Genomic DNA, 26400 nt, shown 5'->3' on the forward strand with positions numbered 1-26400 from the left:
CGGTAGAAAATGAATGAATGAATGAATGAATGAATGAATGAATGAATGAATATCACAGTTGATATGTTTAGCTTGACGGACTCGTCTTTACCACAAGATGGCGACAAATACTCAAATGACACTTCGTTAAGGATTTTTATTTCCGGTTCAAAGGTTGCATGTCGCGTTTCTCTTGTCATGTATAAACGTTGGTTTTAACTCGAGGTAAAAGGCGTTTTAAAAAGAAACACGAAACAAAACAAAACAGTGGATCGCTGTCATCCAGGTGAGACGCTATTTTAATCCTAACTCTATGAAATAAACACGTCTTTTATTTCTATACACCGTTTGTGTTGTGTTCACGTGTTCATTAGTGTTGTTTACTAATCTGTTAGGTGCCAAAACAGGGTTATGGGGAAAGGAATCGTGAAATGGCAGATTTAATATTCTAACGTTTGAACAGATTATTAGGTACACAAATAACAGGATGGGATTATTAGGATGAGGATGTTCTACACAAAACCAGGGAGGATGAGGATGTTCTACACAAAACCATAAATAAGGGCTTCTGTGATGTGTAGTGTACTATAAACTAATTTAAACAAATAAACCCAGGCTGTGTGGTGTAACTTGAGCATAAAGCCTTCCCAGAGGTACTAAGAGTACTACAGACCCTGATTAGACCTGTACAAATGTGAACAGGAACAAATTTGAGAAATTCATCTGGACCATATCAGTAAAAATGCTTCGGAAAGTGCGCAGAGAAAAAGACTCCAGCTGAGTGTAACTATAATCCTTGGGTCAGTGGATAATCTCGAATGGATAAACTAATAAAGCTGGTGTTTTTGTGTCTCTGGACAGCCGTGATGTCTTCGTACACCTGTATCAGCTGCCGCGTTCAGTTCTCTGACGCTGATGTGCAACGTGCGCACTACAAGTCTGACTGGCACCGCTACAACCTGAAGCGTAAGGTAGCCAACATGCCACCGGTCACCGCAGAGAACTTCCAGGAGCGTGTCCTGGCTCAACGTGCGGCCGCCGAACAGCAGCTGGCAGATGCGCACAGCCTCGCAACCTGCATCACCTGCAACAAGAAGTTCTCCACTGACAATGCCTACAACAACCACCTGCAGTCGCATAAGCACCAGCAAGCTGAGAAGAAAGCCGTGGCCGCTGCCCAGGAAGCAGTGCAGCGCATGAACGAGAAGAACCTGGAGAAAGGAGCTGAGCTGGACAAGGACGCTCAGAACGAGGCGATTCAGAAAGTCATGAGGGAGGGGCTGAGGCAGAAACCGAGGCAAGCCCACTCAGGAGCCACCCCCACAGACAGGCAGAGTAGGAAGAGACCGGACAAAGCACCAAGGCTAGAGTGGTTTGAGCGGCAAGCCAAGAAGATCGCTCAGGAGGAGGAGGAGGATGAAGAGGAGGAGGATGCTGTGGATGAAGGTGAGTTTTGTTTTTCTTTTTTTTTTCCTCAGATGTGGAGGGAGTGAATAATTATGATTAAAAAATACTTATTAATGACTTCTCAAAAAGAGTGGGAAGATGTTGATGACGGAGAGGAGGAGGAGGATGACGAAGTGGAGGAGGAGATGGAAGCTGATGAAGAGCAGCAGATGGAAGAGGACAGCGTAGCCACGCTTGCTCCGTCTCCAGGATCCATCCCCGTAACCGACTGTCTGTTCTGTTTGCACCACTCACATTCTTTGAGCAAAAATGTGGCCCACATGACCAAAGAGCACAGCTTCTTCATCCCCGACATCGAGTACCTGGTTGATCTGAGAGGACTCCTCGCATACCTGGGTGAGTCTGAGCGGTCAGCTATTGATTAATGTTCTGTAACAGCACCTCGTGTGGAAGGTGTCTTCATCGTCAGTGCTTTGTTACACTCAGCTTTTATTCTTTACTTCACTCCCCTACAGGAGAAAAGGTGGGTTTTGGCAAAGTGTGTTTGTGGTGTAATGAAAAAGGGAAGTCGTTCTACTCGACCGAGGCGGTGCAGGCGCACATGACCGACAAAAGCCACTGCAAACTCCACACCGACGGAGACGCAGCACTCGAGTTTGCCGATTTCTACGACTTCAGGTACGACTCGGTGTTGCTTCATTCTCTGTTCTGATCGGTTGGCAGCTTTGCTAGTAAATTCGGTTCTTATAGAAACGGTTGAAATCATACCGCATAGGCTTAAGACTGATAATAAAAAGAGTAAAAAGTTGAGGGTGTTTTGATTGCGTTTGTCAGGTCTTTGGAACTGTAATATGATAAGTTTTTTTTTATCTTTACTAAGAGAGACATGTTGTACATGGTGTGTGTGTGTGTGTGTGTGTGTGTGAGATTAGAAGTAGCTACCCAGACGCCCGTGACGGTCCCGATGCAGAAATGAAGGACGGCGTGCTTCCCGAAGACAAAACGGTGGAGTTTGACGACGATACTCTCGAGCTCACGCTGCCGTCCGGTACGTATGACATCATTCTGTGAGAAACGCACAGAGGTAGAGAAGCTACTAGATGTACTGATATAGACCGAGGGCAGTTTATCACACTGGTGTCTGACACTTGTTTTTTTTTTTTGTGCCACTGCAGGGGCGAAGATCGGTCACCGCTCACTGATGCGTTACTATAAGCAGCGTTTCGGGGCAGAGAGGGAGCTGGTACCTGTACACAACCAGCGCGCTGTGGGCCGAGTGCTGAAGCAGTACCGTGCTCTGGGCTGGGCTGGAGAATCTGGTGAGGAACTTCCTTATTATTATTATTATTATTATTATTAGTGGTCCAAGCACATTTTCTTTTCCACAGAGTTGAAGTAAACTCGCACACTTAGGATCATTTCTAAGTTCCACCCACTTCAGTTTGCATAATATGGAAAACTGTTTTTTTTATTTTCTTTTCTTTTAGTCCCAATTGTTCTGTTCATTACTTGTGGTTGTTGTTGTTATTTGCTGATGTGGCTCATATGTCTGTAGTAAGTGTTTTGTGTGTGTTTCAGGTAAAGGCTCAGCCGTCCAGCAGCAGAAGGACATGCGGTACGTACAGAGGATGAAGTCTAAGTGGATTTTGAGGATGGGAATGAACAGCAACGTGACCAAGCAGACTCACTTCAGGGCCCAGGTCATGTTCTAAACCTGGTTGAAACCATTCTGTTATGAATTTAGGACCTGAAGAGGAGACACCATGCTCTTGGTGATCTGGCATGTGGTTCTGTTTAAGGACCTTGTTGATTTTCCTTAACAAATGATTACCATTAAGGACATTGATGATGTGATACATGGATGGATGGGAAACACCAGTTTATTCGTGCTGAACTCACCAGTTACGACTAGCCAGATCCGAGAACGTGTAAATTTGATTTTTTTTCTTTCTTTTAGAATTCGGCTAGCTCCTTATTGTACTATAGAACACATTAACGTTACTATCTGTGGAGAGAACTGTAAATCCTCTCTGTACAGCAGATTATAAAATAAACTATTTTTTTCTGTCTATGATTTCAAAAACGTCTGTGAAAATGTTATACGACCCTTTCAGAAGTATCGGCACCTCGCGTACACAAACCGAGTTATGCGTACTGTGTCTGAATTTTTAAGATTAGAGTTGTGTTTTCATTTAACTAACGAAATGTATTTATTTTTTTTTAAATATTTAAACTTTTCCACGGTTAATATTCAGTAAATGGGGGACATGGTGGCTTAGTGGTTAGCACGTTCGCCTCACACCTCCAGTGTTGGGGGTTCGATTCCCGCCTCCGCCTTGTGTGTGTGGAGTTTGCATGTTCTCCCCGTGCCTCGGGGGTTTCCTCCGGGTACTCCGGTTTCCTCCCCCAGTCCAAAGACATGCATGGTAGGTTGATTGGCATCTCTGGAAAATTGTCCGTAGTGTGTGAGTGAATGAGAGTGTGTGTGTGTGCCCTGTGATGGGTTGGCACTCCGTCCAGGGTGTATCCTGCCTCGATGACCTGAGAAGTCCGGATAAGCGGTAGAAAATGAATGAATGAATGAATGAATATTCAGTAAAGCCTCTTTTTTGAAATGTTTCAGTAGCATAAAATAATGAAAAACTTCCTGGAGTCCACAATTTAGGAGGTACAGAAAACCACACAGTGAATTGTGATTGATAGATTTGAGTTGTTCAAGTAGCAAATCTGACAAAATCGTGATGTTTGTGTCATTTTATTTCTGCTCGATTTTTTTTTATGAAGGTTGCCATTTATTTTCAATCCTAGCTTTTACTCCAATACGGCAGGCGGCGCTGCTGCTCATTTTCAGTAGCCGAGACTCGGCAACGAAGAAAAAGCAAACAAACACAAGAAGTCGTGTTGACATTCAGACGTTTTTTTTTTTTCTTTCTTCACAGTTATAAAAATTATCACCTGTTTTATAGCGTGTCTGAATGAATGGATAATTCCAGCTAAATCCTGTAGTAAGTGACTTTAAATCCCACAACACTTTTTGTTTATTAAATCATAGCTAAAAAAAAAAAAGCAAGACTGCTTTAAATTGGGTCATGTATAAGTGGACTTATAGTGCTACAATAATAGCTGCTCTCTATATAAAGGTAGAATGGAAGACTCGTATTCATGGGTGTAAATTTCATGTAGCAGTGGGGGCAGGGGGGGGGTGTCAATAAATATAAAAATTTCTCATGAGCAATTTTTGAAGGGGGGACACAAATAATACAGTCTAATTGTACTTATAAAGACATGTCCCCACAGTCAAAAACTACTTTTATCATTATTATTACTGTAGCATGGAGACATTATGCGTCATTATGGTTATGTTCAAAGTTTTTCCTCAGGTTCAATGACAAAGCAGATTTTATCTTCAAAACTATTTATTTCATCGTTTGTGTTGTTAAGCCATCAACATACAATAAAATATAAACATGACTTATTGTACAAAATATATATAAAATAAGTAATGTTTTGTAACACAATCAATTATTAAATAATTAATTTACACTAACTGCTCTATGTATAAAAACAACAAAACGGCTTTGGCGTGTTAGTTTCCGTGCACTATGCTTGTTTACTAAGCGGTTGTAAACAAGCTAAAGTTAACTAGATAGGTAATATATTAATCGCTAATATAGCAGATTCATGGAAAGTTACATCGGTAATCAGTATTTTATGAACTAGTCTGCATTAACTATATTAAAGAGAATCGCTTTATTTAAAGTAAATAAAATCCCCTACTTAATGGAGTTGAACATTAACTGAGCCGCAGCCACACCCCTGTCTCGTGTGTGTGCAGAGTAGGTGAGATGTACCGGGAAAGCAGGCAGTGGGTCAAACCACTGTGAGGAAGGGGAGGGGGAACTCAACTGTTTCAAAATGCAGTTTTTGCGTTTTTTTTTCTACTTACACAATTATTTAGGTATACATACATATATTTTTCACAATAGAGAGTGCGATATATATACATACATACACACACACACATTATATATATATATATATATATATATAGATATATATATATATATATATATATAGATATACGCTCGTATTAAAAGCTGTTGCTGGAGACGTTGTTAATTCCACCATATTTAAGGGAGCACGTCTATGGGACATTACGGCGCTATGTCCGCCATATTGGAAAGGTCAAGCTTAAAGCTGCCGTGCTGCTATTCTTACGGCTTGTGCTATTTTATCAAACCGTCCTAAATTTACCGCACAATTCCGCAAATTATGGTGCGCTATAAATTACTGTGACTTTATCGGAAAACGTACTGGCGTTAAAACACTTGTGGAGTGTCAACAAAAACAAACAAACAATAAATAAATAAATAAGTGACGCGATAGTCGGCATATTGGAGCGGGTGAGATTACATTTTAAACCAGAGATGCGTCCCTGTGACCGCCATATTGGAAGAGGCGATTGGTATTTTCAAGAAAATCATTTCAATTGTCTGTGAACTAAACCTGTAACTGCATTTACAGTTAACAACATCTCATTTGCTTTTTCTTCCTCCTTTACCCCGATAGTTATGGTGGTGTTTCAGAGATTTCATCAGCTCCAGAAGCTGTACTTCGCTTCCCGGTGGCTAAACCCACACGCCTGTAATGTGACTGTCCACAAAACCGTCACCGGTCAGTCATTAGTGTTCACAAACACCACAGTATTGGACTAAATATAGCAAAGCTTTGTGTCTGTGCCTCACAGATATGACACAAAGTGCATCTAACAGCATTATCCTCATACATGGATCTAAATGCATCCAATTCATTCCAAGGAGTAGGGAAATATAAAGAAATGATTAAATTATTTTCCGTATTAGCTTATGTGTAATAATGTGGCAGAATAGCTTTATTTATCCTTCATTTCATGCTATAATAAACAATAATTAAATTCTTAGTATTTTAATCGTACAGCAGACCGGACGCGACTGCGTTACGCACACGATGCAGCCCCGACACGCCGACCTTTCTCCAGAGTCATGCCTGAAGACATCAACTTCTTTAGCCACCTTCTCCCAGGGAGAATCGTCACAGACCCGGATGTGTTGGAGTCCTGCAACGTCGACTGGCTCAAGTCGACGAAAGGTGAATGGAAAGCACTTCGAGTGGGTGCATGGTAACCATGACTTCAAGGAGGGAAAGATTCCAGGCAGATTCATGACATTTTTTTGTTAATATCTTAGAAATGCTCCCCATTTTTTCCCTGCGCAGGTAGTAGCGGAGTTCTGTTACGACCGAAGACGACTGAGGAGGTCTCTCAGATTCTCAGGTTATAGCACGTGAAGTTAACCATCTGATACGGCACATCCCATAACTAATCACCGATTTGTGAAATTACTCATTATTGTATCATGGACACTTAAAAACCAATTACTTGTTGATGACTCGACCAATTCCAGGTACTGCAATGAGAAGAACCTGGCCGTGAGTCCTCAGGGTGGAAACACGGGGCTTGTGGGGGGCAGTGTTCCCGTGTTTGATGAGATCATCCTGTCCACTGCGCTCATGAACCGAGTCCTCGCCTTCGACGGCATCTCAGGCACGACCGTTTTGTTCTCGAATCCACAGCAGAACTGTGATCGAAACCTTATGCAGCTGTCGGTGTTGTACTTTTTAATGGAATGTAGAGATCTTTTAACAGGGATTGTGACGTGCCAGGCAGGATGCGTGTTGGAGAGCCTGTCTCAGTATGTGGAACAGCAGGACTTCGTTATGCCTCTAGATCTTGGAGCAAAGGGAAGCTGCCACATCGGTGGCAATGTGTCCACCAATGCGGGAGGGCTCCGCCTACTGCGCTATGGCTCCCTCAGAGGGACGGTTCTGGGCCTGGAAGTGGTGCGTATGTGAGACTGGATTGCACACTTGCACCATCGTAATAAAAAAGGTGTGTCTAATGTGTACTCAACATGTAATGAAACTCTGTATCCAGGTGCTGGCAGACGGCAGGGTTTTGGACTGTCTGGCGAAACTCCGTAAGGACAACACGGGCTACGACGTGAAGCAGCTCTTCATTGGTTCGGAGGGAACGCTTGGTGTCATCACCGCCGTGTCCATCCTCTGTCCGCGGAAACCTAAATCAGTAAACGTGGCCTTCTTAGGTACTCCAAATGACGGTCGTAAAGCGACAAACATTATTTTGCTGCCACGACATTATCTACAATGACGTCTGTTTAAAAGTCTGAAAGCATCCACCCTTTTTTTTTTCTTTTCACCCTTCCACACCTATGTGAACCTATCAGACATCATCACGCTCCACCTACCGTTTTGTTCAGTCACTGTATATGAATGTGCATGTTTTCGGTTCCTGCAGGCTGCTCCAGCTTCCAGAAGCTTCTGGAGACGTTTCAGATTTGCAGAGGGATGTTGGGGGAGATCCTCTCTGCTTTCGAGTTCCTAGACGCCCCCTGCATGAGCTTGGTGGAGAAGCATCTCGGGCTCGTCAACCCCATCGCCGGTACACGAGTAACACCGATATATTGTACACACCCTAATCCTGATCGATAGGCCGTACTATACTTTCAATGACACTGCTAAAAAGTATTCTGACGATGGGGGCGGAGCCTAGTGAGGCAGAACGAGATTCATACTTATAGTTGTGGCCTTAACTGGATCACATTATAAAGTGGATGTAGTTTAAGACACACAGTTTAACTAAAACTCTCTGTTCTTACTCCTTCTTCTTTCCCCCTTTAGAGAGCCCTTTTTACATCGTGATCGAGACGGCAGGATCCAACACGGCACACGACGAGGAGAAACTGCACAACTTCCTAGAAAAGGTCATGGCGTCTTCGCTGGTCCAGGACGGTACCGTAGCAACAGAGGAGATTAAAATTAAGGTAGCTGACTCGCAGGATTAGTAGTCGAAAATTCCACAAATTCCAAAAGTATCTAAGCGTCTGTGTCCCCGCAGGCACTTTGGTCTGTTAGAGAGAGGATCACCGAGGCTCTAAGGCACGACGGATACACGTACAAATATGACATCTCGCTTCCGCTAGAGAAGATTTACGACCTGGTGACTGACATGAGAGCGCATTTGGGAAGCAAAGCAAAGAACGTAGTGGGCTACGGACACGTAGGTACGATCACGCAATTCCAACCGCTAATTTACCGGCTGCCTGAAACCGACGTCAAAACCTCTGATCTCTAATCGCTTCAGGTGACGGCAATCTTCATTTGAACATCACGTCTCCCGCCGGAGACGCAGCACTTCTGGCGGCGATCGAGCCTTATGTGTACGAGTGGACGCGCAAGTGGCAGGGAAGCATCAGCGCCGAACACGGCCTCGGGCTGAAGAAGAGAAACTACATCTACTACAGTAAGTCTCAGGAAGCCGTACGCCTCATGGCGGACTTTAAGACCATGCTGGATCCCAAAGGGATCCTCAACCCATATAAGACACTTCCTGATAACATTCACTGAAGCGTAGATGCAGGACGTCGTGGATATGAACACTACAAATAACCACGTGCTTGGTTTTAAACCCAGCATGAGATTTTATTGTAATGTATGTAAATAAGCCGGATTGTGTCTGTTTCCGTTTAGTCAATAAAGAGAATTATTTTGGTTATTGTGGAGGATATCTTTTTTTTTCTTTTTGCAGGTGAAATATGCATGATGTATTCACACATCCTTTTGGTAAAAAAAGAGAGAGAGAAAAAAAGAAGGAAACATTTGCATTTTTTGGGATAAACAAAGTCACAAATGAGATCTAATGAAAAATATCGGTTAGTAACATTGTGGAAGGAAAATAACGGTGTTGTAGTGTAGTTGTACTTAGTGTATGTAGTATGTATAAATATTCATTTGCAACAATTTAAGTATAGATAAGTGTTTTTTATTTATTTATTTTAATTGATGGCTTGTTTTCTGTTTATTGTGACGGTGTCTTCACTTCCTACTCTTAGTATTCCTATCTTTAAACCTGTGACGTTACGTCAGGATACGGTCACGGTTTACAACGTGTAAGCGATAGTCCAGATTCACGCGACGATACGATCGACGTCTTTCTGCTTTCTGTCGGTTATAGTGCTAATCTGAGAACTGTCCATTTCGGTAAACTCGATACTGCCACGTAAAGCTCTGATGGGGGGAAAAAAAAGAAAAAAAGAAATCACTTTGCCGTATCAAGGATTTAAGTGAACAGACAGGCTCGGGATATGTATGGTGCTGTAGTCGAGATCGAGAGTTCACGGTATAAAACGTTAGTGCTTTTACTCTAGAGCTTTATGAGGCGTTATTCCTTTAAAAACAAACAAACAAACAAACAAACCAGGCACTGCACACGTGAGAGGCGCGGTTATGAGTACAGGCATCAGGCGTTTTTAAGCACAGTCTGAATACTATTCTCAAATTCACACTGAACCTGGGACTCTCAGGTGATAGGTAGAGTAAAGCGGAGAGAAGATGCAGAGAGGATGTGTTAATGCTTAAAAAAACATCATTAAAAGGTTGACATAAAAAGGTCACAGCTTTGAGAGAGGCGTATTGGGGGAGGCTGCCTAATAGTGCAGAGACCACTGAGCAGTGTGCGATTGTCAGTTGAGAGTAAGAGAGCGCAAAGGCAAGGTATAGAGGGATAGAGAGAGAGAGAGAGAGAGAGGCTGCTGCTAGATGCGCAAGCGTTCCAATGGCTTTTATCATGCAGGCACGCGGAAGAAACGTTATGGCGGTGTCACCAAGAGGGCATGTGCCTGCCCTCGAATGCCACGACTGACAGCGTGGAGAAGTGGCTTTAAATCACAGCTCCACTTCTTTCGAATAATAATAATAATAATAATAATAATAATAATAATAATAAAATGCTCAAGTATGCAGAATTTCCAGCGTTATGTCCCCCCCCATCTCACATCTAGGACCAGCTCCCTGGTAATTGTGCAGCCGAGACGAGAGTGAACTCAGCTAACGTACGGTCCTGGACGACGACTCACGTTTAATCTTGACTCGTCTTTCGGGGGAACCTGGATGCGAGATTCAAGGGTTCTGATGCTTGAGGATGCTGATCCCAAATCAGAAAAAGAAAAAAAACCCAACAAGAACAACACAATGTTCCAAAGTCTCAGCTCAGTAGTCCGGTTTTCCCTTCTCTAACGAGCCAAGGATTTTATCCAGAGTCTTTTTAATGCGCAGCGCCGTCAGCCGGGCCGAAGGGTTTTGGTACCAGCACTCCTTCATCAGCTTCACCAGGGCTGAGAGGGTCTGGGGGGGAAATGGACACAAGTCAGGGGTCAAAGAAAAGTAACAGGTTGGATAAGTGACTTTAATGTGCTGTGTGCTTTAGTGGTCCGTTTAATTAGAGGAGCTGGATCTAAACCTCCTGGACTTTTGGGTGTGCAGCAAGGACTATCGCAAACAAAGGGGTATCTGGAGATACTTGTGTGTGTGTGTGTGTTCAGTGAAACTAGTATGTACCGGATCAGAAAACCAGCGATTGGGGATGAAAGGTCTTTGCTGCTCCACACACACCACTTTGCGCATGTCCTCGAAGCTGGGGTCGTTGGGTACCAGGTCATAGAACGGAGGCTTGTAGTCCTCCACGATCCCTGCAGCCAATCAGCAACAAGCATGTCTGATGACTACTGTACAGTGTTATTCACCCGAGCAGAAGAGTTCGAACATTTCACCTACATACAGTGCTTTTACCTTATGCTGCTATGTACAATCGTTTTTATTCTATGTTTCTGTAAAGCTGCTCTGAGACAACGTCCAACCTTTAAAGCGCTTTAAAGCCGAATTCGACTGGACTTATGTTAATATTATAAAAGTATATTTCGATGTTGCTGACCGTTACTGTAGGTGCGTCGGGCTATCTCCCACAGCACCAAGCCAAACGCCCAGATGTCCACTCTCTTATAAGCGTCAAAGCAGTCCATCTGAATCGTCTCGTCCAGCACCTCGGGGGCCATGTAGCGCTTGGTGCCCACTTTGGGGTTGTTCCCGACATCCAGCTGATTGTCTGCTTGTGTGTGAGTGACCGCCAAACCTGACCGCGAAAAGACAAACAACTGAAAGTTCGGATAAAAATATATAACTATTGTCAAACTTAATCTTGCATCTTAATAATAATACCAAGGTCTGCGATGCAGCAGCGCATGTCCTTCTTCACCAGGATGTTTTTGCTCTTGAGGTCGCGGTGGGCGATGGCCGGCTTGCCCTCTGTGCCCAGGATCTCTGCGTGCAGGTGCACCAGCCCGCTGGCCACCGAGGTGGCCATGTTCAGGGCGTCAGGCGCGGACACGGCGGTGCGCTGCAGGTAATCGTACAGCGAGCCGTGCTCGTGGTAGTGTGTGATCAACCACAGCTGCGTGCTCGAGTTGCGGGACGTCATGTCCGACGCCATGAACCCTGAGCAGACACGGTCACAGTCGACACCTTCAAGCCTTCATTCATTCATCCATTTTAACTTAAAAAAAAAAAAAAGTCTGGCTCACCCAATATATTTTCGTGCCGTAACAGAACAGTGTTGTAGATTTCTGTTTCACGGAACCACGACTTCTCGTCCCGGGAGGAGAAAATTTTCACGGCCACATTCTCTCCCTGCCACTGGCCTCGCCACACCTCTCCGTATCGTCCTTTCCCTGGTGGACCAACATATCTGTATAAACCGTTGACTCTGGCGAAACAGTACACGTTACAGAACGTACCGGAGTTATCGTTAAAGTTATAATGAAACGGTTATGAAGCCTCTCACAGCTCTGGTGAATCGCTATGTTTTTTAATTTAGTTATTAAGTTATTAAAGGGAACTTTACATGCATGGCTGCATCTACACCCAGTCTGTTAAAGTGCTAGGATTTTAACTGAACGTTGAATAGCTCGTGCGAATTCCTGCAAAACGAGCTGTTTTCTCTCGCTGGTCTTACCGACACACTCCACCAGACTGATCTGGCGCGCGACTGTCCTCTGTACCAGGAATGGCAGACCCGAGCCGCTGCCCGACGTGCAGGAATGATCCAGCAGTTCCTGTGCAATAAAAGAACAAACCATAATGAATGCAAATGCGTTAATACCTTCTCCATGAGCTTTAGAAGTGTATAAGCCTGGAATCATGAAACACAGAACCACTAATGTGGTAAATCTGGCTGCAGCTGCCCAGAGGTTACTGCTTAACAATGACTGTTGTACAGGATTAAATATGCAGTTAAGTGTTATTACAGTGAAGTTGGGAGTTCATACCGCCAGGGTGCTGTCGCCCACGTTGGTGGTGATGAGGCCGTCGATGGCGCCCTGCTCCGTGTCGAACTCGTGCAGTCGCTCCAGGCGGCGTGGGTGCAGACGCCGGCATACGGACACGGCCAGCACGGCGAGCAGCACCAATATGGCTAAAGGGACCAGGACCAACAGTACCAGAGTCTCTACAGTGTAATGCATGGGCTCTCCCTCTGGATCTGCAATGTGAAGAGATAGAAGACACTTTTTAACTTTTTTTTTTATCCTATTTACCGGGCCATGACACCTTGTACATGCTGGATGCTCCTCCTCCTTGTGTGTGTTTTTGTATTATTACTATTATTATTAAAGAACAACGTATAAACGTTCTGCCATGTTAATTCTCCCCACCTACATTTTCTTCACAAATATTTTGATATAGTTCATTATACACCACTGCTTCCTATCACAGTGTTGTAAGTACATGATATACATCCTCCTTACTCCTGAGCAGCAGCTGAATCAGGGAGTCCACCGAGGTGTTGGCGTTGCACATGGGTCGAGCGCAGCATTCTATCACGTGACTGGCTGAGGGAGAAGCCAAGCAGGTCAAGCTCCTGCTGTCGGGGCCAATCAGGCAGCCGCGGTGCAACGAGCGCACGCCGTCTCTGACGGTCACAGAAGAGTAGCACTGATCGCCTTTACACTGCTGGGCCATGCAGTCTCTGCCCATGCACACACACTGGATGGAGCCATCTGGACGGACACACACACATACACACAAGTTTCTGTTTACTGCTTACAAATGTGTGTTCCAACTACCCACTAGAATATAATTTCAGAAATGGATTAATCGGCTAACTCGTTTACAAATCATTATATTGTCCCCAACAGATGAATGTGTGTCTGCCTTTCAGGGAGCTCTTAATAAAAAGGTCAAAACATCTCCATAACCGTCAAAGGACAAACAAAATGCACTCAAGGACCTTCTATATGTTCTGTCTGAAAAAGCACGCCGTCTTTATGCTGAGTGGAAATGTTTGTACCTTCAGCTAATGTCTGCAACGCCTGGAGCAGCGCAAGGAACAGGACTCGGGTGCAGCGATGACCCATCTGGTTCACTGCACTGCAAAATAGAGACGCAGTGAGAGGTTGAGGAGAGGAGCCATGAAATGTATTGTGTGGGGGTTTTTTTTTGACACCTGTGAAACTGCAGTCATTTGCAACATAACCACTACATACACACATCTTTCTTTTTTTCAATTAACACTTTTTTCTATAAACGGTATTATGCTGGGGGTTGATCGTTTCGCAATAAAAGCAGGACCCCTCGTAGAGTTATTCGTACAAAAGCAGAGGTGCCGACACACTCTGACGTTGGGTTAACATCGCCATGGCAACCAGGAACCTACTGAAGGGACTGAAACAGAGCAGTCAATAAAACGATTCTCCTTTAACCGCACCGACTGCGATCTTCAGCCTATTTTAAGTTTTTGTCTTAGAGCTTTAAATTTTTACACCGGTTGCAAAATAGGTGTGAGAATAGCAAAACAAACTAATAAATAAATAAATGAATGAATGAATGAATGAAGTTCTCTAAGCTAAATAGTTCAAATTAAGATTGAAATGTTTTGCGTTTTTTTGCTCATTGAACCTGCCTTTTCACCTCTGTACAAAACTGACAGCAAATCAAGTTTCCCCACACATGAATCTTCTCATCATGAACAATGACAAAGTGAAGGGATGTTTTTTAAGGGGCGTGTCTATAAAATGACTGACAGGACATCGATCCAAATCCAAACAAACATTACAGACCGGAAGTCTGCTTTATTTTTTTTGGCTTCGAGGATCACTTTTGGTGATTTCTACATAGTATTTGTTCTAGTTGTAAATGTAAAACGTTCTCTGGACCTTTAACAGAAAGAAAATCAGACTTGAGACCAGATTACAGACACGGACCTAACTAATAACTAATGGTTATAATAATGTGAACTAATCATTTCAAAAATACTTACTTGTACAAACCCTGACGTGATTCTAAACACGGTCTTTAAACCTTTGCACAGTAAGTCATCTCTCCAGAGCAGACATCTTCCTTAAAACCAGGAGAGAGAGAAAGAGAGAGAGAATATGGATCTGTTTGTCTTTATTTTGTTCACATCACATCAGACATGTCATTTAGCTTTTTTGTGTTTACTTTAGCTACGACTAAACTAGCTAATTGTTCATGCTAACGAATGCTGATCTATTTTTCTATAATATAAAGAGAAACATTTCACCAAACAGATGATCCTTCAGAACGATGTATATTTTTGTTAATAAACATAACATGCTAACTAACCCGTAGCATTTTATTTATTTATTTATTTGTGTTTTGGACCCTTTAGCTCATGTATACATTTATGTTAGCTTAGCAGGCTAAAAACAAACCGCGTCTATTCTAATAGTTACGGTTTTGGATTCCAATAAGAAGTTAAAGTTGTTATTTAGAAATAAACAAATAAAATAAATCATACTATGATTTTAACGGGTAGTTGTGAGCATTCACATTAACAACAACACAATCCAAAACAATCCATTGCTAGCATCGTTAACTAACGCAAACGGTTACATCCCGAATCACTACATGCGCACTATGTAGTGCACTACACCCTTGCGTATACGTCGTTCTCTCACCTCCTAGGTAATGCGCTTATACAACACGTAAACAGGCATTTGGGACAGAGCCAACGTTGCGCCCTATATAGCCCTAGCGGCACATTTCGCAAGCGGTCTAACTAGGATGAAAACGTACGAGCTTCACGTCTAATTAACAGGCAAAATAAATACATTCGTAGTTAAATAGCAGATTTTGTTGTCTGTGAGCTCTTACTTGGCTGTTGTCAAAAACAGCAGATGGAGCGACACCCACCCGGTGTGAAGCAGCGTGCATGCTCCCCCTACTGGTCACTCGCGTAAACGACAAGTTCCCCATTAGCGCTGTGCTGCCTTTAGCTTCAAACGTAAATGAGTCGACTCTTTTAGTCGACTCATTTATAAGGTATGGGTTGTTTTTGGTAAGATTCGGTTCTTTGAGCCGAATATTTTGGGTTATCATTAAGAGTCGACTCTCATGCAGTGTCACTTTCTAGGGAGTTGTTTTTTTAGATGTAATGAGCGATTGTTCTGTCTTACTTTTGCTCGGAAAATGAATTTTGGTCCGTTTTAATCTTAATAAATTCCAACTGAATGTTCTGCTGAAAAGTAATTGTCATTGGTGCAAAAAAAAGTCAGTATATAATGCAACTAGCTATGTAATAAAAATAAATAACTAGGTGACCAGGATAAAGTATAGCAAAAAAACTGCACACACACACACAAAAAAAGGCTGTCAGGATTTCCAGAGTACTTAGATATATGTGATATTACCTGCCCCGTTTCTCAGTGGTCAGCACCCCAAAAAGCAATCCCATATGACTCGTGTCCCTTTTAACAACCCATTGATTATAGGGTAGGCAACAAGGGAACTAGGAAGTAGATCTGGTATCAAGTGGCCTACATGCCTCTTCAAGCATCCTTATTGCTGGGACAAAAGATTCTGCTGTGCCTCTCCTCTCTATCAGTAATCTCAATCAAACCTGGCTCGCTCTAGAGCCAAACTTTTAATCCCCAGAAGGCTTTAGTGACCATCCACAAAAAGCCATTGTGTGTAGCTTAATTATAACCCCTGATATGACCTGACCAGGGGAGGTGAAGTGTGCAAAAATGCTGCATGCCATCAGCTCTCAGAGGATCGAAAGAGAAACACTAGACCACTAAGTGGAAAATGACCACCCAATGTTAGCTAATGGAACAGCTCGCCTCTTGTCCGGCTTTCTGGGTGCTGGGAGAGAGTGGCAATGTGAGCCTTCAGAGCTGTTTCACTCACTCTCTCTCTCTCTTTCTCTCTCTCTCTCTCACACACACACACACACACACACACACACACACACACACACACACACACACACACACACACACACACACACACACACACACACAAATGATATGTTACTTTCCGCATACTTCTGCAAGCATTTGAGAGACTCTTCTTCTCAAAGGCAAGATGGAGCAAACAGCAGGCTTGCTTTTAGCTTTTCTCCTGGTTGCAATTGTCAGTGGGGCCACCATCCAAAGCAGTGAGTATTCATTAAATCAATGCAAATAAGTGTGCATGTCACTTTTTCTTATTAAATGGTAAAGACATGGCACCACAATGTGTGTACTGGTAGCTAAAATAACGTAGTACTGCATCGGTAAGTACATAACTGATGTCATTTGGAATTAAGGGTATGTAAAGGTAAGGCAATAAATCTTTTTGGATAAATGAATGTAAGTGAATAGTGAGGTTAGATACAATTATAGACAGGAAGGCTATATACATTATCTCAAATAAACACATTGAACCTGGTGGTAGATTGGGGTCCACACCTGCCAGCATGACAACATGAATCTGGGGCTGCAGTATTCACAGTACTCTCTTGTGGAAGAGGTTTGGTTACACTTACTACATTTAAATGACTTTGAAGCATTATTACCGTAGAAACTAATTTAAAACTAAATGAACAGAAAAAGGATTATTTAATAAGTACTACATTACTACCTATTAAATTCTCAGTTATTACTGCAATGTGGCTCCATACCTTTTTACAGCTTGGCTATACTCACTTACATAAAAATAAACTTTAACTTATACAAATGATCAAAATCAAACAAAGAATGCAAATCTAGAATATGTAGCAGAACCGATTTACACAGGAAGTACTATATCTTATAAGGTACCTAAGATACCATAGTATTGTAAGGTAAAGTCACTGTCGTTAATAACTATAAAGTAAACTGTAAAGTTAGCAGTTAGTACTGAATAATTATATCATGTTATAATCACACATTTGAACTTTACTTACATACTCCACAGAACCTATAGATTAGTGTATTTTTTTAACTTTTATGTTAAAGTATATCTAAAGTTTTTCATATTACTCATAATATTACTTCGATATTCAGCTTACGATCATGTCCAAAATTATTACCCATTAAATCAGTATTAACTGCACTGCATCTCCTATTCTTGCAAGACTGGCAATTTTCATATAATGTATATTTAATATGTGTTTTAAAAAACTTAAAAATTACTAATATATTTTACCTTATGTTAAGCTGAAATTTAAAAAAAACAACAACAAATCATTATTTTCCTTCGAATGAATGTTAAGTAATTATATAACACTACAATGACAATTCCAGCTTTAAATAGCATACATAATGTACCTACAATGTCCCTAAAAGGTTCAGTTTAGTAGTTCTTATTAATTAATTATGACTTAATTCTCAAGTGCTTTAAAATTCAATATGGAAAAGTATACAATTACTGTAAATATTTTACAAAATGGAAAGTACAAAGTTTCTTTATTTCTTTTTCTTTCTTTTATTACTTACATCAATTTTCAACTTGCATAGTATGTGGAAAGTTTTATTTGCTAAGTACGATAATAAATACCTTTTAAATTCAGTGATTAGTGTTATTATTGTGTGCTATGTAAATGTTGAATATTTCCACAACATTATTATTTTTTTTACATGTTGTACCTTTACTACCTTTACATAATCTCTTACTTATTATAAATATTAAATTACCTATTTTTTTATAGTAAATTCTTGCTGTACTAGCAGTTTTTGCATAATTTACATTTACCACCTCTATTAAAACCCTATATAGAAATGAATCACTTTACAGTAATTCTGACCGGGTTTCTATCAGGTATACAAAGTGCTTTGATAATTAAAAAAGCATATGAAATATGAAAAGTAATCAAAGAATATTAGTTACTAAGCTAAACCGATGAACAAACGGAAATGCGATGTTTTTAGGTCTTGAGGTTATTATTTTGTAATTACATTCAGTAAAATGAATTGACTAGAACATAATGAGCTGAGAGCTAATCGAAACATATATCTTTCACAAAAACCTTCAACTTTCATAGAATTTACTATGTGCATTAAATTAAATTATAATAGGTATGCACCAGAATATATTTTACATAATACATAAAATTACATAATAAAAAATTAAGCCATATTTGTATTTGAATTTGGAAAGTTTTTAAATTTTTCTTCCTCTTAAGGCTTGGGAGTAGGTTTTCTTTTCATGCTAATATAAAGATAAAGCCCGGCTTCCATTTGTGCAGTCACTTGGTGTGCGGTTTCTGAGATAGAGGAGCAGAAGTGTCTGGATCTGGCCGGCAACGTCACGTTACGGAACGTCCGTGGGAAACTGCAGTGTGTGAGAGGTCAGAGTGCGACGGACTGCATGCAAAGGATTAAGGTGGGAAATGTTGCCGTTACAGCAGTTATCTTATTGTCTTTGATTTTCTTCTTTTGCTTTTACTACACAGTATTTCATTCCCTTTGTTCATTGCTGAATTAAGAACATAATGTTTTTTTTGTCCGTTTATTGTTGCTTTCAATATTGTGGAAGGTCTACAAAAACGAGTAAACAGGTTGAATGAAAGTGATCTTTATTAAAATCATAAGAATTTTTTCTTGTTATTTTTTCTTTTGCTAGCTTTTTTGCTAACATGAAGCAACATGATGGAAAACAAATTCTACTGGTTTCTCTTTTTTTTTTCCCTTTTTAAACAGAATGGCACGGCCGACGCTGCCTCCATGTATCCTGACGAGATCTACACTGCTGGTATCTGTTACGGGTTAGATGTCGCGGTAGGAGAATCGCACAACGGAATCGGTTAGCACTATTTTATATTTTTCCAACATACAGTACAGAGAAGGTGTACAAACCTTTTATGGGGGGGTTTGAGAGTATTGTTTACAACCACGAATTAAAAACATAATAATAGCGCTCAGGTATTAATAACTAAAACTAAGTCTAGAGACTCTGAATATTTCTTTTGCTTACATTTACAGCATTTAGCAGACAAACTTATCCATTATATTTTTGTCTCATTTTTATACAACTGAGCAATTGAGGGTTAAGGGCCTTGCTCAGGGGCCCAGCAGTGGCAGCTTGCTGGACATGGGAATTGAACTTACAACCTTCTGATTGGTAGCCCAACACCTTAACCACTAGGCTACCAATTTATTTATTTATTTGCTTATTCAATTAATTAATTGATTTATTTATTAATGTGTTTGTTTGCTTGTATGATTTGTTTGATTTCTGGATTTCTTTCTTTCTTTCTTTTTAGTTTGTTTGTTTAAACTAACTTAGAGTTTGATTTCTTTTCTTTTCTACTGAAAATTCCTTTACAAATAATTTAATTGTTTGTCACAAAAGATAATTTTATAGCTAAATTTTTAAAATAGAGCTACATGCTTTTCTCTCCTAACAAGAACTTTCTCCTTCTCCACTTATCCACAAGGCTTGTGTTGATTAGGACATTTTATTATTCAATATATCTATTAATATCATGATAATAATAAAAATCTATCTTTTAGAGTAAATGTATCTGAACATTGTTTATTTAATTTCTTTACATTGCATTCAAATATCACACAAGTGATTATGAATGTTAATGCATAGAAATGTTTTATACTATTAAACTTGTTTTTTTCATCCCTTATTAAATTCATGGGTTAAATTTGGACCCTAATCTAATTAGATATAATGCCATTTTAATTGGAAACACAGTTTATCACCAAAACATGTCTGTCTGATAGCTGCTTGTTCTCCTCACTGTCTTTCAGATGGCATTAATTACTATGTGGTGGCACTGGCGCGCAAGTCCTCGGGCGACCTGTCCCTGCTGGAGATGCACGAGCGAAGTTCCTGCCACCCGGGAATCCGCACCACCGTAGGCTGGACGGTGCCCATTGGCTTCCTGGTCAACACGTCGCAGATCAGCGTGGACGAGCAGTGCAATTTCCCACATGGTAAGTAGCAGCAGAACATTAAACACTGCATATCAATTAAAAAACAAACAAACAAAAAAAAACTACACATATCACAATAAATTAAGGTGTTGATTTCTGGTTTTCTTTCAAAAAATTATATTCGTGTATAAAACATGTATGTATAAAATAACACATATGCATAAATTTGCATAATTAATATCAACCAAACTTTGGTATAAATGTGTACTCTTTAAGCAAGAGTAAACATCAATAGATTACTCTTGAATCAGCGCTACATACTATTATAAAAGAGTATCATTTTATTTCAACATACAGTATCAACAAATTTCTAATTGAGAATTGGAATCTAGAAACCTATTTTTATTGCTACAAAAACTAGTAAAATACGTGTAATGTTATGGATGCAAGTTAAAATAAGTCAAAGTCATATTGCAAGTCAAAATAAAAAAAAAAATCGGTTTAACGACAGAAACAATTTAACCACTTTTTTGTATTCTTCCATGAAAATATAGCAAGTAATATACTTAAATAAACAACATCGATTTGCTACGAGCTTCAAAGTGAGCAACTGTTTCTTTCCGTTGTAGTCCCAAAAAAACCCCCCAAGTCACTCAATATATTAGTTCAAAACTTTTCAGCAGGTAATAAAAGGAAGTTTTTCATATATGACGGGGTAGAAATTCGAATACCACTACTGTAGAACTTTTCCAGCTTCTACATTAAAAAAATAGTATGGAAAAAAAACTGAAAGAAAACAAAAGATTCCTGTTTGGTAAATGAGGTTAAGATTAGGATTAGGTGTAGGTGTAGCATTACTGAGCCTTATTAACGCACCAAATCGAATACACTACAAAGATAGGGTTACAACTGTGTGTGAGTGTGTTTGTGTGTGTAAGTGTGGGAGTGTGTGTTAAGTGACTTTAGCAATCCTTCTCCCATAGCGGTGGGAGATTTCTTTGGCTATAGCTGTGTCCCAGGGGCAAAAGACCCGGAGCATGATCCCAAAGGCAACAATCCCAGAAACCTTTGTGAGGCCTGCATAGGTGATGAGAACGACCGGCACATTTGCGCCAACAACCCGCGGGAACGGCACTACGGGGAGGCAGGAGCTCTCAGGTACAGTTTCTGTTGAATGGCAAAGACCAGCTTATGTCCAAGTCTTATTCAGATTAATGATGAGGTGAGATGTATTGTTCAAACCATTTTACACGTTTAAAAGCGTTTATAAGTGGCATGTTCTGAATGAATCAACTTTGCTTTGCTTCATGTTCTGTAACTTGCAGGTGTGTAGCAGAGAACCTTGGAGATGTGGCTTTTGTGAAACACACTACTGTCTTTGACAACCTCAATGGTATGCTAATTTGCTTAACCATTCCTTTGATTCAAATTTTAAAAACTAACCTATATTCTTAGTGGGTAGGTGGCTTGGTGGTTAGAACACTTGCCTAATTACTGTGTACGTGGAGCGTGCAGGATTTCCCTGTGTTTCTGGGGTTTTCTCCATGTACTCTGGTTTCCTTACCCAGTCCGAAGACATGCCTTTTAGGCTGATTGGCTTTTCTATATTGCCTGTAATTGTGCCCTGTGATGGGTTGGTGCCTTGTCCACGATGTCCCTTGCCTAGTCCCCTGGGTCGCCATGGTAGACCCCAGGAACCCTTCAACCCTTTGCAGGATAAGCACTATAGAAAATGAATAGATAGATGGATGGATTGAAAGTTGTTCCTATTGCAATTTGAAAGAACTTGCTTTTCTTCTATCCATGATTTTAAGTAAAGGGGTGAATGTGTTTAGGTAACATGGATGACTGAATCTTGTGGCACTAATATTGGCACAAAATGGTATCCCAATCATGGAATCACCCTTGTCTGTAGGGAACTCTTTTCCATTGATGGCATTTGGCATTTTGATGCCTTTATACAGAGCAACTTACATGTAACCTCATTTTATACAACTGAGGGTTAAGGGCCTCGCTCATGAGCCTAGTAGTTGCAACTTGGTGGACTTAAGATTCAAACTCACAAACTTCTTAACTGTAGTCCAACACCTTAACCTTGACCTGTAAGCTGTTATTAACCCATACCTAACAATACAAAGGTGAATTTGTGATGAAATATATTCAAGACTATTTTCTTCCCAAGTCTTTTTGTTTTGTTGACCGATATTTATGGATTAGGAGGATGGTTAAAGTAAGGGATACGTCCTTACTGCAAGACAGGACTATACAAAAAATAGGTCTTATCTTATCTTAGAAAAATGCCAAATATGTCTCTTTAATCTGTTGAGAACCAGCAGGGGGCAGTGTTTTATAACATTGTAGCTCTGAGGTAAAAAAAAAAAAGTCCAGGTGTCTGGCTAATGAGCCTCGCTAAACCATGCCTGGCTATTTCAAGCGTCAACCATGCTGTGAATTCTGATCTGACTCATGCTTTGGAGCAGATCTGTGATCTCGGCTTTTACAAGGTACATTTGTCATGCAAATCTTAATCAACATCTTTCGGGCTGTAGAATGAACCTCTACTTGGAATAGAAGGTAATCCAAGATTATAAACCACAGCACTGTTAAATTCTTTAATCCGATTGGTCAGAAGGTGTTTCAGGTTTGACTGTTCTTTAAATTGTTAATATGTTCATCTTTAATTGATCAAAATCCTACAAGATTTGATATGGTGAAGCTTATTCAAGTTTATGTAACTCTTAAAGAAGGAGTCTACAGTGCCAGAATAGTGTGTTGCGGTCACACCCAGGTTGCTTAACAGGCTACATTTGATGATCCAAGGTTTATCTCCATGTGTAAGGTAAGAACCAGGAGTCATGGGCTCTGGACATAGAGATGGAAGACCTGAAGCTACTGTGCCCAGATGGAGGTGAAGCACCTCCCTCGGAACATGCGCGATGCCACCTGGCCGTGGTGCCCGCCAACGCTGTGGTGGTGCGCTTGGAGGATAAATGCCGCGTTTACAAGTTCCTGGAACGTGTTCAGGTCAGCGCTTTGTGCCAGCTGGCACTCTCTCTTAGTCAGTGAGAGGAAAAGTACTGGTGTTCTTTCATGGAACAAATATCAGACGGGTAGAATTAAACACTTCTCAAAAAAAACATAATCCATTACACAAAAAGGCGATGAAAGACAATAATTTCCTGTCTAAAAGTGATAACAGATGCATACAAGGTTGAAATAATTCAAATGAATCAATTTGACATTGATTGAAGAAATATACGCACAACCCGCCGATGAACTATGATGAACTCATTCATTCTCATTTTTTTGTCTGTATTTTCTATCCTGTATTTTCTATTTTCTATGACTAACTCCATCTTGAACGCTTCTAATTCAAAAAAATCTGGCAACCTCAGAAGGCTAGGTCTTTTACATGATCTGAAAAGTTGCTGTGTTACCTGACTTGTAAATACCGCCAACTTTTTATGTAGAAATATTGACGTTATTTTTGAACCCGACTAGCTAATTTACTATTCTCAGCATTTTTAGTCAATCCCTGATCTGTTGCTTTTCTTCCAGAATGTGTTTGCCAATGCCACGCAGGGATTCTCACTCTTCAGCTCGGTGAAGTATGGACAGCCTGATGTTATGTTCAGCGACTCGACTCTGAAGCTGATGAGGGTGATGGGGACTTACCAGTCCTGGCTGGGACACAGTTACACCACCATGCTTCAGGCGTTCGAGTGTGAAGGTAAACTCTGTCAGCGCTTTAAATAACTGAGTAAGTCTGTCACATCACTCTAGGGTTCTAGGATATGGTTCGTTTCATTTTGGGATGACAAAATGACAATGCTTCATGTCCACCAGGCGAAAAAAAAACAAAAAACCTAAAAGTTAATTTTTTAATGCTTTTTTAATGCTTTTTTAATGAGAAGTTTAGAGTATAAAAATCTGCTACCATGGCTCACATGTTGTCATGTGACAGTGTAGCATTAGCACATTTAGCATTAGTTCTAGCTGAATGGCTAAAATTAATGTTCTCGTTTGAATACAGGTATATAATCTAGTTTATACACACCTTTATGTTATTTACCAACTAAAAAAGTTTTAACCGTTGACATAATGAAGTTTGGAGATGTAACTATAATTCTATAGTTGTATATGATTTCAATTCCTAACAAGAACTTTCTCTTCGCTTATCCACAGGCTTGTGCTGATGGGATTAGGACTCTCTCTCTCTTTCTCTCTCTCTCTCTCTTTCTTCCTCTTTCCCACCCTCTCCCTCCTCCCTCTTTCAGAAATTCCCATCCCTCTACAAACACTTTGCCAAGTTCTCATTCCCAAGCCTCATGATTTTTTCCCCCCTCCTCTCCCCATTCCTTCATTGGTAACTTGCCGTCCACATCCCGCTACATACGCTATCCAATCTGCGATCTTACAGAGGACGAAGGCCTACGAGGTTGCTTCATGCTGTGAAGGGATTCATTCTACTGAGCCTATACTGTGCTAAATCCGAGCAATCTGATGCGTATCATGGGTTAATGTCCCCTTAGTGGAGTCATTGCCCTTACTTTCCATGGCTCCGTCGTAGCCATGGGTTGAATTTAATTACATATTAATCCACAGGAAAAAAACAAAACGGATGATTCTGGAGCCATTAGTCTAGCAAGCCACCCTTAGCCCAGGTTGTTTGTATAACAGCAACAGCTGAAAAGAGCTCAGATTTTTGAACCTGTGTTTGATGATCTGATTGCAACAGCTACCTGAGCTTAGAGTTTGTTTATCTAGAGAATCTTTCCCAAAATTCAACTTCACTCTGGAAAATGTTCTCTCGGTTCACGCATACTCATGCCATTTCGGAAGGATCTCGACACAGGTGCTCAAACGATGCGGTCTTCAGGACTTGAACATCATGTAAATAGTCTTTTGTTTCTTTAATTTCTAGAAAAGATTTACATGAACCACTTATCACCAATAAAAAAAAATCTATGAAAAAGTGAAAACAACCCTGTTTATTTTTTTTTACGCATCAGAATATACATTTTTTTTTATGCGAGTTTTATGCAGCGATGCAGTGGGAATGGTGCAATAATAAATCTCCTGCATGGACGAGCGTAGCTTATTCATGAGATGCTTTGGTGTGACAACACAAATGTATTATAAATGATAACGACATCTAATATAGGGTCCTAATGGATTGGTTTCAGCACGGCAACACAGCTAATGAACATTAGCGATTTTGATTCCGGGTTAATTAAGCATTTGTTAGGCACATGCAGCCTAATGACCTTGATGTCGAAAGCACACATATCTAATTATTATTCGACCGTGTACTTTCTTGAGCGGCCGATTTTTCACAGTTTAGCATTAATTATATGCCATTGTGCGACATTATGGGACGTTGTAATTAACCTTTTGCCCTCAAAGATGTCATAAGTGTATTGCTTTTGAAACAAAATGCCATGGAAAATGCTACCGGATTCAGTTATGCATTGTGAAAGCTGATCAGATGATTATTATATCCAAAAATTAGATATAAGAAGATATTGTTAAGTCTTTATTAATCATGATGCTGTAGTGCCACTACATTGCAACGCTGCTAAACTCACTTCTGACTGACCGAAGGTGTGAATTCATTTTATAATAAGACAAAGGAACAGGACTACAGTAAGAACTAAAGCACGGTTAACTCTATAAACAGTAGGTTACAGAATCAAAACAAATGCTGTGTTCAACATAATAGTTGGGAAGGTGTATTTGGTCCAACATGAGATATTAGCTTATGTCAACATGGCTGCTCGTAGCATCAACAACACATAATCTCTTGACTTTAACTTTAAAAGAGCTATAAAACTAACCATACGTTTAGCAGAAATTATTATAAACTCATGATCACTGATGTTAGCTGGCCAGATTAAGGATTTCATCAAGGTGTCCATGTGTCCATGTCCACTTTGTTGCTCAAACGTGGAACCAGGCCAATGACAGGACAAGGGTGAAG

The 26400-nt window shown here is 40.7% G+C and overlaps 4 protein-coding genes across 21 annotated transcripts; 3 read left to right on the forward strand and 1 right to left on the reverse strand.

The window, feature by feature from the left end:
* The first annotated feature begins 110 nt into the window (after positions 1-110).
* Positions 111-3455, forward strand: znf622 (zinc finger protein 622). The gene is made up of 7 exons (XM_027148721.2): positions 111-265; positions 841-1425; positions 1516-1782; positions 1902-2064; positions 2319-2434; positions 2562-2705; positions 2965-3455. Exons 2-7 carry the CDS (start codon positions 846-848, stop codon positions 3096-3098), a joined length of 1404 nt encoding a protein of 467 aa, XP_027004522.2. The 5' UTR covers positions 111-265; positions 841-845; the 3' UTR covers positions 3099-3455.
* Positions 3456-4232: 777 nt separating this feature from the next.
* d2hgdh (D-2-hydroxyglutarate dehydrogenase) lies at positions 4233-8995 on the forward strand. 8 transcript variants are annotated; one of them, XM_027148609.2, is made up of 11 exons: positions 4233-4391; positions 5956-6060; positions 6343-6513; positions 6640-6697; positions 6828-6967; positions 7070-7263; positions 7358-7526; positions 7739-7882; positions 8122-8264; positions 8339-8504; positions 8585-8995. In XM_027148609.2, the coding sequence occupies exons 2-11, from the start codon at positions 5958-5960 to the stop codon at positions 8845-8847; spliced, it is 1551 nt and encodes a 516-aa protein (XP_027004410.2). In that variant the 5' UTR covers positions 4233-4391; positions 5956-5957; the 3' UTR covers positions 8848-8995. The 8 variants fall into 8 exon arrangements, with proteins under 8 accessions (XP_027004410.2, XP_027004411.2, XP_027004413.1 ...); XM_027148610.2 differs by having other exon boundaries at positions 6346-6513; XM_027148612.2 differs by having other exon boundaries at positions 4234-4391; positions 8339-8500; positions 8585-8744.
* Positions 8996-9622: 627 nt separating this feature from the next.
* On the reverse strand, positions 9623-15578 carry acvr1l (activin A receptor, type 1 like). 9 transcript variants are annotated; one of them, XM_027148614.2, is made up of 11 exons: positions 15445-15578; positions 14588-14667; positions 13619-13698; positions 13077-13328; positions 12600-12811; positions 12287-12386; positions 11856-12002; positions 11494-11769; positions 11210-11407; positions 10837-10967; positions 9623-10623 (listed from the first exon to the last, which is right to left on the reverse strand). In XM_027148614.2, the coding sequence occupies exons 3-11, from the start codon at positions 13683-13685 to the stop codon at positions 10489-10491; spliced, it is 1518 nt and encodes a 505-aa protein (XP_027004415.2). In that variant the 5' UTR covers positions 13686-13698; positions 14588-14667; positions 15445-15578; the 3' UTR covers positions 9623-10488. The 9 variants fall into 9 exon arrangements, with proteins under 9 accessions (XP_027004415.2, XP_047671535.1, XP_047671538.1 ...); XM_047815579.1 differs by having other exon boundaries at positions 15484-15498; XM_047815582.1 differs by having other exon boundaries at positions 14588-14663; positions 15445-15467.
* Positions 15579-16592: 1014 nt separating this feature from the next.
* LOC113644080 (otolith matrix protein) lies at positions 16593-25395 on the forward strand. Of its 3 annotated transcripts, XM_027148615.2 has the most exons (9): positions 16593-16729; positions 18779-18915; positions 19233-19335; positions 20295-20480; positions 21404-21578; positions 21746-21813; positions 23260-23444; positions 23979-24150; positions 24606-25395. In XM_027148615.2, exons 1-9 carry the CDS (start codon positions 16657-16659, stop codon positions 24614-24616), a joined length of 1110 nt encoding a protein of 369 aa, XP_027004416.2. In that variant the 5' UTR covers positions 16593-16656; the 3' UTR covers positions 24617-25395. The 3 variants fall into 3 exon arrangements, 1 of the variants encoding a protein (XP_027004416.2); XR_007143110.1 differs by lacking the exons at positions 16593-16729; positions 18779-18915; positions 19233-19335; ... (1 more) ...; positions 21404-21578; positions 21746-21813 and adding an exon at positions 22809-22924; XR_007143111.1 differs by lacking the exons at positions 16593-16729; positions 18779-18915; positions 19233-19335; ... (1 more) ...; positions 21404-21578; positions 21746-21813 and adding an exon at positions 22865-22994 and having other exon boundaries at positions 23241-23444.
* The last annotated feature ends 1005 nt before the right edge of the window (positions 25396-26400 follow it).

This window comes from Tachysurus fulvidraco, chromosome 1 (genome assembly GCF_022655615.1).
Source record: "Tachysurus fulvidraco isolate hzauxx_2018 chromosome 1, HZAU_PFXX_2.0, whole genome shotgun sequence".
Lineage (NCBI taxonomy): Eukaryota > Metazoa > Chordata > Actinopteri > Siluriformes > Bagridae > Tachysurus > Tachysurus fulvidraco.